The 11,654-nt window shown below is 51.9% G+C and overlaps 1 protein-coding gene across 2 annotated transcripts; it reads right to left on the bottom strand.

Annotated features, from left to right (window-relative positions):
- Positions 1-273: 273 nt before the first annotated feature.
- On the bottom strand, positions 274-11,108 carry Polm (DNA polymerase mu). 2 transcript variants are annotated; one of them, XM_041669236.1, is made up of 11 exons: positions 10,762-11,108; positions 9,592-9,772; positions 9,120-9,218; positions 8,820-8,990; positions 8,085-8,156; positions 4,605-4,725; positions 2,991-3,123; positions 2,741-2,843; positions 2,398-2,640; positions 2,232-2,315; positions 274-1,880 (listed from the first exon to the last, which is right to left on the bottom strand). In XM_041669236.1, the coding sequence occupies exons 1-11, from the start codon at positions 10,947-10,949 to the stop codon at positions 1,794-1,796; spliced, it is 1,482 nt and encodes a 493-aa protein (XP_041525170.1). In that variant the 5' UTR covers positions 10,950-11,108; the 3' UTR covers positions 274-1,793. The 2 variants fall into 2 exon arrangements, with proteins under 2 accessions (XP_041525170.1, XP_041525171.1); XM_041669237.1 differs by lacking the exon at positions 2,741-2,843 and having other exon boundaries at positions 2,991-3,115.
- Between the last annotated feature and the right edge of the window lie 546 nt (positions 11,109-11,654).

Genomic DNA, 11,654 nt, shown 5'->3' with positions numbered 1-11,654 from the left:
CAGTGGCCACAACCATGGAACCCACTGGTCTTACTATGTTCTCCACCATCCTGAAGCAGCTGACCTGATAGAAAGATGGAACAATCTTTTGAAGACACAGTTACAGCACCAACTAGGAGGCAGCAGTTTGGAGGGCTGGGACAGGATTCTCCAGAAGACAATTTAGGCTTTGAGTTAACATCCCATATATATGGTATGGTTTCTCCCATAGCCAGGATCCACAAGTCTAGAATTAAGGGGTGGCAATGTTGAAATAACTAGGCTAGCTAAGGATAAAACAATTATATTTTATTTATTAGAAGGGGAAAACTCACGAAACAGGAAACAAGAAATCCAAGCACAGCAATGTCCCGTGGGTATGTTACCCCAGCAACTGTTCACAGATACACTTACATGCATGCCCATAGCAGTCCTAGTCACGGTCACAAAGCCAGTGTAAACCTTCAGGACCTGAGCGGACAGTGGAATGCTCACAACGTGTAGCAGCTGGAGTACTAAGCTTGATACATGTAACACTGCAGGGGCCCCAAGAGCATTTGCTAACCCAGACCAACAATGGCTGACACAAAGTCTAGCTGCACATCTGTGACCTATTTGTAGGGACAAAGCCAAATGCGTGAGTTGGGGGTAAGCCTCGCTCATACTCTGTAAGAATGCACTTTATTGAATGGTAATCTTTAAAACGCTTGCTAATGCCGTGGTTGATCTAGGAGGCTCTCCTCTGTCAGGCCCTGAAGAAGGCAGCGAGAGTGGGCACTAGGACAGTGGATGAGGGCCTTTTGAGCCAGAGGTGCCTGGGAATGAGGAACTAGAGAGCACTTCAGTATGTCTGCCTCAGAGAAGGTGACATGGTTGGTCACACAGGGTCTGCAAACAGGGACGGGCAGTGAACTGGGAAAGTGGGGGGAGACTGAACTAGAGGAACACAGCTGACACTGGAAGAGACAACAGAAATGCCAGAGCCACAGGACCTGCGTGAGGACTGCAGGTCTGGGACTGCTGCAGGGCTGTCGGAAAAGATGGGACAGGGAAGCCTGCACCTCACGACTCAGGAGGGCGAGAGCCCTCGGTTGCTGCCCGCTGATCTTGCTGGTGTTCAGTACCGCTGCCAGGCTGGGCTGCACTGTCTGTCCGAGGAACCAGCCCTCCCAGACGTCACTGCTGGGACTGTGAATGCACAAGAGACTGTGGGTGGGCAGGCCTGGCTCAGCTCAGGCTGGAGTGTGGAGGAGTGGAAGAGGAGGAATGTGGGTGCTAACTCTGGGGCTGTGCTGCTAATGAAGTCTGGCTCCCAGCTCTGTGGGTGGTGGTGCCCGACAGCCACAGCACAGGAGGTTTCCTTCCTAGGTCACTTCTTCCTCTAGACATGGCAGCATAGCCCTCGGTCAGGATTCTTGCTCTGTGTAACACCTCACAGCCAGAATTATATTTCCTATATCAGCTCAAGAACAGGGCAGGGACACATGTCTCTTTTCTAGCACACCGAACAGGGTACCCTGCAGCAGACGACAGCCACAGCTGGAGAGACCAAATGCTCATACCAGGACCAGAAGCAAGATGTCAGACGGCCATAGTTCCATGATGTATGGACTGCTCAGAGCCCCTGACCCTGAGGAGTGCGAGGCTGAAAGCTGACTCAGGGCCACATCTTGCCAATGTGCCCGCAGCTGAAAATTCCATTAGCACAGGCAAGGCCATGAGGTGGCAGTCCACCTTCTGTCTAGAAACATCCCTGGTCAAACATGAGGAAACCCCTCATTTTTGTGGGTGGGTGTGGCGGCCAGCGGGCAGGATCAGGCATTTCTCTGCTCTGGAGGAAGGTACTTGAGACCCAGGAGTCTGAAAATGTCTTCCTCAGAAGTTGCATGAAAAAATGTCTTCTGCAAGGAACAAGAGGGTTAGTTGCTGGGGCCTATGCCATGACTGCATGCAGTAGAGCTGGAGCCAGGCCATGCTCCCATGCAGCAGAGCTGGAGCCAGGCCATGCTCCCATGCAGCAGAGCTGGAGCCAGGCCATGCTCCCATGCAGCAGAGCTGGAGCCAGGCCATGCTCCCATGCAGCAGAGCTGGAGCCAGGCCAAGCTCCCATGCACGGATGGGACCAGGCCATGTTATTGCACAGTGCAGTTGGGATCACGTGATACTACATGGCAGTGTACAGCATATTTGAGATTGCGAACCAGGACTCAGGTTATGGGAGCTGTTTTTAACCCTAGTTCCTGGCAACTTACCTGTTCAGGATCAAACAGCCCATGGCTGTTCAGCCACAGCCCCTTCTCTTGCCGACTGAAACGCCGCAGCTCCCGCTCAAAAAGCTGGGGAGAGATGGGGAGGACAATTGCCTTTAGCAGGGCTGGGCCACCCCAGGCCCAGACCCCCAAGGAACACATGACCTACCTGGGAGCCAGTCCAACCAAGAAGAGCGAAAGGGAACAGGCTGTTGGGGGTGACTACAAGATCTACCCTCACAGCTTTCCAGGTTGGACAGGGATGTAGGGGCCCCTCTAAAGCTGTGTGTGGGGGTTGGTGCAAGGACAAGATGCAGAAAGTCCTCTCAAAAGCGTCCATGTTGTAGTTCTGCCGCAGGAGGTGGGCAGAGTCTAAGTGGCTGCGATGGTGCTGGTGATACAGGACCAGTCCCTGCGAGAGGGGAGGCAGGTGTGGCAGGGTGCTGCCATGGTTCTGGGAAGGTAGAAGGCTGGTCAGTGGTCACTCCTGTGCAGGGCACTGGAGGCCTCACCTGGCTCTGTAGGTGGCTTATCACTCTGGGTAGCAGCCCCACTTCCTGGCCCTCCTCAGGGTGAGTGATCAGGAAGTCCACATCATGACCTTGTAACTTCCCCCTGAAAGAGAAAGTCTGATTCTCTGGCCTCGGCACAGAGCCATGTCCTTTTCAGTGAGTGGAAAGGCCACCTCAGCATTCACAACTCCAGTCCCTACCTTAGGGAAGAGCCTGGTGCATACTCAGAAGGTATGGTGGGCCCCCTTACCTCCGGAAACCACCAGTCAGCGTGACAGCGGCTCCAGGCAGAGTCTGACTCACGGCCGCCTCCACCACCTGCTGCAGAGCCTCGGCATCGGCTCGCCCAACTGGGGTGCTCAGGTCCTGGTAGTACTGGAGCCCTGTGGGCAGCACAGCCTGTCTTTCTCATGGAGCCCACCCCCAGGACACAGCAGCCACCACAACCCCGTGGCTGTGGAAAAGGCAGAGGGTAAGGTGGGGGCCGGAGCAGAGTGAGATCATACAGATGATCCACTTCTTTTAAACTTAAATCCTTCTCTCGGGATAACTGTAGACTCACATGCAATTGAAGTAAACAAGATCCCTCGTGCCCTGCACCCAACTCCCCCACAAACATAGTATCTTATAAAACTCCAGTGAATTTGAGACCAGCATGATCTATCTATCTACACAGTTTCAGGCCAGCCAGGGCTATGTACAGAGAGCTGGGGCAGAGAGTTTAGCATGCACCGTATAAGGCTCACTCCCCACACTACAACAAAACAAACAAAAACACCTTTCACAGAACCACATGTGACAAAGAAGCTGACACAGGCAAGATGCAGCCGGCACTTTTTGTTTGTTATTGTTTTGTTTCTCTGTGTAACAGTCCTGGCTGCCCTGGAACTTGCTTTGTAGATCAGGTTGCCCTTCAACTCACTGAGATCCATGGCATTGAACTCACAGAAATCCACCTGCCTCTGCCTCCCAAATGCTGGGATTAAAGGTGTGCACCTCCACTGCCCGGCTGCAGCCAGTGCTTTTAAGGTTCTGATTCTCCATTAGTCAAAGGCAGTGAAAAGATGTGGTGATGATGGGTCTGCCAGCCACCTCTCCTTCAGCCTAGTGTGTCTCCCTGCCTGTTAAAGGGGCATCTTTGTGCCCTCCGTGCTCAGTTAAGGAGGTTTAAGCATGAGGAATGGCAATGCTTAGCATTCAGCAAGCCCTTAGTAAACACTGCTGACCATCCTGTCTACCCTGCTCTGGGAGGTGAAGTAGGCAGCACCCAGGGAGGCCACTGGCAGGCCATGGCACCCTTCAGCAGTCTCCAGCCAAGACCACTAGAACGATCCGGCAGGCTATACAGACCAAATGCCTGCTCGTCACCTGCAGGCTTCTAGAGGCACTTGGGAAATTCATGCTATTGTATCTCTGTTTCCCAAAGAAGGTAACCAGACTTAGAGGTTAGTCTTGAAGCCATGGTTACATACTTACTAAATAGAGGAAAGAACTCAGATCAGGCATAGCAAACCCAAGGTTTATGTTATTTCCACTCGTGGTGGCACCTATACCACAAAACCACACACCCAGACACCACATTGGACAGGCAGGCCCAGACCAAGGCTGTCCCCAACACAAATGAAATCAAACAGGAGGAAACATGAGGCCCAGATGCCATGGCAATGCCATGACAACACTCAAGGAGAAAGGGCCATGGTAGACACCGGCTACAGGGAGAAAAACCACAGGGAGCCCGGCTGATCTCTCCCAGGATCCCTCTACCAGCTGTTCCCAGGCACTTGGGTAGTAAGCACATTCCATAGCAGAGCAAGGGGCTTCACTGTGCAGAGCTCACGGGTCCAGGCAGCTCTGGGAAGTTCACCTGCTTTCTGCTGTTTGGTCAGTTTCTGGGGCTGCTCTCTGAGCTCATCCAGGGTTCGGAGTCCTTCCTGGTACCACCGGTTGGCAGTCTTCACACCAACCCCAAAGACTTGGGTGAAGAGCTATGTGGAAGAAGAGATGGATAGGTCAGGACAAAGTCTACAGAACATGTCCCTGAGAGTGTTGCCTTCATGCCTAGTGACACAGGATGAGGACCAAATCCAGGAACCTGGTCTACCCAGACCACTCTCACAGGGGACTAAACCCACATACCTGGGAGTAGCCCTATTAGGAACAGCATATTTCAGCCACCCAACCACCAGAAAACTTCAGGAAGCTCTCTCTTCAGCCCCTGTGAGGTCTGTTCCCTAATGCACAGGCACGGCCTGAGCTTACAACAGACCAAAGAGTTATCCTGTACACAGGCTCGCCGGCTTCTTAGTTCACTGGGAAAAGGCCTCCACTTACTGTGGCTGGGACTTACTGTGTGTTCTCTTGAACAGCAACACCAAAGGAAGAGTGAACCAAGAGGGTGGTTTTAACAGAGCACTGGAGGCCTGACTAGCATCTCCCACAGCAGGTGTGGAGAACCTGATCTCAAACGTTCAAATGCCAAGTGGCCCATGGAGTCCTGGACTAAGCATGTTGCCTACCTTGGGCCAGTCATGGAGACTCTCCCCAGGAATTTTGGAATGAGACTAAGGACAGCCCACACCACAGTGGAGGTTGCATACATGATCCAAACCCTTCTGTGGCTATGTATCACAGCTGTGGAGAATACCAAATACGTGTCCGGAGGATGGAGGTCACGTGTGGCCATGCATGCCTGTCATCCCAGCTCTCAGGAGACAGATACAGGAAGATATTGAATTATAGAGCAGCTTTGAACTATAAACAAGACCCTGATCACAAACAAACAAAACAGCTGTCTTGTAGAAGAGCAGTCTCAGCCCTGCCCTTCCTGGGCTTTTCTCAGTCCTCTTTTCCCTGACTCTGTCAACTCACAGTGTAAGACAGACCACTGTCATTGCAAATCTGGTACTAGCTGGGCGGTGGAGGCACATGCCTTTAATCCCAGCGCTCAAGAGGCAGATGGATTTTTTTTTTCAGAGATAAACAAATCAGTACTATTTATTTGGATGTCTGTGCCATGGTGGGTACAAACTATATTCTCTGCTCTGTGGGATCAAAACCAAACCAGAATAAAAATGAACAAACAACCCCCCACCCCAATCCCAAGAAAGCAGCAAGAAGGAATGCAGGAAGTCTTACAGAGCATACGGATTCCAAGGGCACAGTATGGCACTCCTGACTCGGATGTGCGCTCAACTCTGCTACCTACCTTGGCTCCATCTGGTATTTATGACCAGACAGGGACCCAGAAACAGTCAAGCTACCAAGTACTCTCGACAGATGGATCTTTAAGTTCAAGTCTACCCTGGTGTATAGAGCAAGGACAGCCAGGGTTACACAAAAAACTCTGTCTCAAGAATACAAAAACAAAAAGATCAAGTGCTACTCTTGCAGAGGGCCTGAGTTCAATTCCAGGAGTCTACAACTGCCTATATCTCCAGGGGATCTGTCACCTCTGACAACCTCACTCACCCATACTAAAGTGAACGTGTGCACACACACACGCACATCTACACGTGCAAGTATATATGTAATTTCAATAATAAATCTACAAAAATAATCTGACATAGTTTGAATATGGGAGTGCATTCTGGTATCTCAGCATCTGGGAGGAGGTGAGGGCAAGAGGAGAGTGGGCTCAGCTACAAAGTGTGATCCTTCCCAGCTTGGGCTGTGTGAGCAAGAGGCAGGCTGCCAAAACCAAACAAACCAGCTCCGGGTACTGTGGTACTTGCTTGTAAGTCTAGCACTTAGGAGACTGAGGCCAGCCTGAATTACAAAGCAAAATTGTCTCAAGATAGATAGATAGATCGACAGACAGATAGACAGATAGATGATAGATTAGATAGATAGATAGATAGATAGATAGATAGATACAGATAAATAGATAATATATAAATAGATGATAGATAAATGATAGATAGATAGATAGATAGATAGATAATAGACAGACAGACAGGAAGACATAGGCTGGTGAAACTCAGCAGGTAAGGCATTTGCTGCCAAAGCTGAAGTTTTGGTTCTATCCCTAGACCCTACCTAGTAGAAAGGAACCAACCCTTGCAAACTGTCCTCTAACCCCCATGTGTACCACGGTGTGTGCCTTTCCCCAAATAAATAAATAAATAAACAAAATTTAAAAAAATTAAATCTGGTGATAGATGGTGTCATACACCTTTAATCCCAGCACTCAGAGGCAGGTGGATCTCTGTGAGTTCAAGGCCAGCCTGGCGTACAGAGCAAGCTCCAGAACAGCCAAGGCATCACAGTAAAACCCTGTATTGAAAACAAAAACAAAAACAAAAAAATCCCAAAACAACAACAACAAAAAAAACCTAGTAAAATACTGAGATAACAACTACGTTATTTATTTTTATGAGTGGGAGGTCCTGATGCATATAATCTCAGCACTTGGGAAGCAGAGGCAGGAGGTTTGCTTTGAGTTTGGGGCCAGCCTCAGTTTCAATATGAGAGTCTCAAGCCCCCACCCTGGAAAAAAAAATTCTAATTACTACTATAATTTTCTGCTAGTATGGATATTTTCTCAGACTTTGGGGTGCCCAGGAGGCAGAATGGAGAAGAGATACCTGACATCTTCCAATGCATCTCTTTCTCTCTCTCTCTCACGGGGGCTGGGGCAAGGGCTGATGGAGAAACCATCCACTTACCTATGTCAACATCAACATCGCTTCAGCTCAGACTCTATGCCTTATCTACCCAGCATGGCCAGAGCCAGGCCTCTTGGCTCGAGGACTCTTTTCCAAGTCCTCCCTGTCACTGATAGTATTCTGTGCAGTGTTCCATGACACCGTGAGCCTCACCCTCCCAGGAGGCCACAGATCTCGGGCCACTGCTCTGACAATCTCCAGCTACAAAGGGGGAGGCAGAAGGTGCCAGAGCAGACAAAAGTAAAGCACCCAGGTGACCTCCGTATAAGGTGAGCAATGAGCAGACACAGGTGCAGGTGTCCCATGGAGACAGGCAAACCCACAGCACCAAGAACAACACGGTGACCGCGGAGATGGAGCACTGCAAGGTGGCAGCCCCCCTCCCTACACGTCCTACTGCACACATTTTGTTCAGTGTGGTCTCTAACACACACAAGACTATTCCATTAAAAAAAAAAACAGATGGTGCTGAGTGATGTAGAAAATTCCCTGTGTTCAAAACAGCCTCTACCTGCTCTCCAGGTGGCACCTATCAGGTGTCAGTCTAGTGCCATGTCTTAGTGACCTACTATGACCCCAAGGCTGGGTAAAAAGGCCTTTGCTGGCTGCTGGCTCACGCGGTGGATTGTGCTGTGTGCACCCCTGCCAAGGTCCTAGCTGTCCCCTCCCCCAACACGCACCTTCATGGTCTGGTGCCTTTCTGAGCAGCGGACTTGCTCCACCTCCTCACAAGTTCCATGTTCTAGCAGCTCCTGGGACAGGAGACAAAACAAAGCACTCAGCCTGAAGATCAGGCAGTTCCTCCCATACCCTGCAGAGAGGGGGGCTCTATGGTGTCAGGGACACCACAGTAGAACTTGGAAATGGAAACTGTACCCCAGGAGGTAACCAAAGCTGCAGGGCACAGCTGGGATGGCAGGGGCTCCAGCCACAAAGGTCTCCAGGGCTGGAGTTATTACTGTCAATGGAATCTGTGGTATGGCTCATTCCTCATATGAGTTCCAGGGTATACCAATGTTTACCTTTAGAAATATGTATGACTTCATCTAAAAGTGGCTTTTGCCACTGCGGGTTCTTGAAAGAAAAGTATCCAAAAGGCTTGTCCAATGTTGGGGTCCTCAAAAAGCATTTCAGAGTTCTCTCTTACAATACCCCAGACACCCTGAGACTGCTAACAATGAGGCCAATGCCAGCCGCAACCTCCACTGAGTCTACTCATCTATCCAAAGGTAGGGGAACAACTCCTATACCAGGATCTGTGAAGACAGTTTACTGTGGCCGCAAGGCAACGTCTGTGTGCATGCCGCTATTTCCAGACTGGGCTATGAACCACCTGTCACAGTCTCCTGCTGTTCCACCAGGCCCAGGACTCCCCACTCCACACACTCACCCTACTCAGTATGACAAGCACCTACCTGGATTACTCTAGAGGAATGTCCTCCAAGGTGGGGCAGCCCCTGCAGCTGGCTCATGGATGTGACAGGCCAGGGAAGGGACTTGAGCACCGAGGCTGCTCTGCAGAAGGAGAGGAGACGGCCCTCATTGCCTTCAAAACCTGCTGCCTCTGCCAGCGTCTCCAGAGCCTCCTGCGGGGAGGGCCCTTGGTTAAGGTACAAGGTGGGCATGGGACTTTGCCTCAGCCTTTTAGCTACCAACCAGCTCTACCCATACCACCCACTTTCTGAGGCGGGGATGGGTTCATAGATGGGGCTTACTGAGAGGGTAGTATTGTGGTGTTTAAGAGGCGTGGGACGTTGACAGGCATAAGTTGGCATCATCACTGAGCCTGGGGGCTCCTTCATGGGTTCTGCTATCTGCAAAAGGGTAAGGCACAGGTCATGGTGAAGCTGCAGGATTGGCATGGACTCTATCCCTCAGCTCTGTATATGTGAGCTGAGGACTGAGGTCTCAGAAGCGAGGGAGCTTGTCTTCTGTCTCCTAGCAGCCTGGCTCCAGAGCATCCCAAAGACAGGTTCCTGACAGCTCGGTTCATCCAAGTACTAAGGAAGACACACTTAAATATACTGGAAGTAGGTATGTCCCAAATGATCAGAACAGAGGTGGGATGGTCTAGCCCCCAAATCCCTGCTGTGGCCCTGAGAACCCTCACTCCCCACCTCCTCCTGAGGACAGAGGCACCGATGCTGTGTCATCTGTCCCAGCTGAGCCAGTCCCTCACTAGCTCACCTCCAGGCGGTGCCGGACCTCCTCAGGGACAGGCTGCCCAGCTGCCATGCTCTCTGTAAACCAGCTGATGTCCAGCAGAACTGGCTGGGGGCCGCCTGGGTGATGAGCAGCCATATTCTTCTGCCAGCAGGTGGCCTCCTTGGCTGAGGTCTGCTCCATCACCACATGCGTCACCTCTGAGCTGGGGGAAGAGAATGAAGCCTAAGGCCCCTGCCGTTCTGCCTGCCCGTATCCCAAGCCTTGGCTCTTGCACAGTGACTGCCCTGCATTCTTCAAACACCCTTTCATCCGGAAAGCCTTCCCAGCCCCTCCTTGATGGACGACCACCTCTCCACTCCCCCACCTGGTTCTTAGTGCAGCCACACTCACAAGCCGGTTTGACTTGCTAACTTGTCTGCCACTCTCTGCGGCAGGGAAAGGCCTGCTGTAGGGGCCAGGGCCGGGCTGTTCTTATCTCCGTGCTGACTTTTTGGAGACTTACTGAGGAGGACAGGCTGGCCTGAACTCTAGCACTCCTGCACCAGGATTACAGGCAGGCATCCCGCTCTGCTAAGATTTAAATACAGACACAAGAGTCTTGCCCTATTCGTTCAAACCCCAGTAGGCAAATTCTTGCTGCAGGGAAAGTGCGGTCTCTCTGTATTTCCTTTACTTTGGAAAAATTCAATGCAAACTATCTTGTCAGGCTGTTGTAAAAATGTAGAGCTGTGTGCAACCCAAGCTGTTTTCTCCACTCTTTACTGGCGCCTTTAGTAATGTTTCGTTATTGGGAGGGGGGTGCAAACAACTTAGCCAGCCAGAGGGGCACAGGTTCCAAGTTCCTTTATTAGTCTCAATCGCAAAGTTACACCATTGCCCTGGGCATGTTCTCTACTGGAGCTGGTTGGTGACTTCCGCAAACTCAGGACGTAATGGGAGGGCGAGCAGCTAGCAAATATGGCTCACTAACTACTTTTCCTTGTATGGCTTAAGAAGCCTCTGGCATGAGATGGCACCCTTTCAAACTGAGGAACTCCAGAGCTGGAGGAAGGTACCGCAACCGCGAAGTGCCAGGGCTGGCTTACAACCCAAAGCCGCAGGTGAATCATCTCCCGCCCTGGGCCACGGTGGGTCCATACACCGCCAGGCTGGCATCCCAACCAACACCGGGCCCTCGCGGGAGCCGCACACCTGTAGGCATCTAGGATGCGGAAGCCTTTGGACCGCGCCAGGCGCGTGAGGAAGGCCCGGCGACTGCGGCCCATGCGCGGCTCGGCCAGGTAGATGGCCACCCCCGGGAAGCGCGCCGGCGGCGGCGCGGAGGAAGCAACAGCGCGGTGTGGGGACTCGGCCCGCACTCGCCGCCGCTTGGGAAGCATCTGGACACGGAACTCAGGAGGCACGGAAGGCGGCAAGACCGAGGAAGCCGCGGCCGGGAGAGAAGGCGGAAGGACAGCGAGGAAGCTTGCGAGGAGAGGAAATGGTGCCCGCTCCGCGGCGGGAGGTGGAGGACTCTATGCAAATGAGGCGCGCTCTGAGATGACTTGGGCTCCACCCCTGAGGCCCCGCCTCTATGCAAATAACTCCTGAGGACTCGCCGGATGTTTGACTTGCTCTCGCCTGGGTTTGTGGGCGGGGCTTTAGCCTTCGAGTGGGCGGGGTTTGTTTTCTCTGGGGGCGGGGTCTTCATCTTCCCTTTTCTTACAACGCCCCCCACGCCCCCAAGGGCGGAGCCTCGGTTTAGCCGGCACCGGCTGCCTCTGCTGGTGACGCGGCGCCTGCACTGTAGCCACTGTGTGTGCGAAGGGGTGCAGTTACGTAGTCTGCAAGCTGGTGTGAAGTTTTCCAATCTAACGGCACAGGGACAGCTGGCCGTCCACTTGGAAAAATAGAAATTGGCCCCCTTCGTCATTGCTTAACATCAAATAAATCCCAGATGGAGCAAACATTTAAATCCGAAAAGAAACCAAAACTGAAAGGGCAGAAACTCGATTTTTTATTTAAAAATTATTTATTAGACTTATTTATCTTTATTTTATGTGTTTTGCTTGCATGTGTGGCTGTTCACCACGTGCATGCCTGGT

This window comes from Microtus oregoni, unplaced genomic scaffold (genome assembly GCF_018167655.1).
Source record: "Microtus oregoni isolate MIOR12 unplaced genomic scaffold, Mior012 000019F_ref0000042, whole genome shotgun sequence".
Lineage (NCBI taxonomy): Eukaryota > Metazoa > Chordata > Mammalia > Rodentia > Cricetidae > Microtus > Microtus oregoni.
Note: the sequence above shows the minus strand (reverse complement) of the source record. Positions and strands in the feature narration are given on the sequence as shown.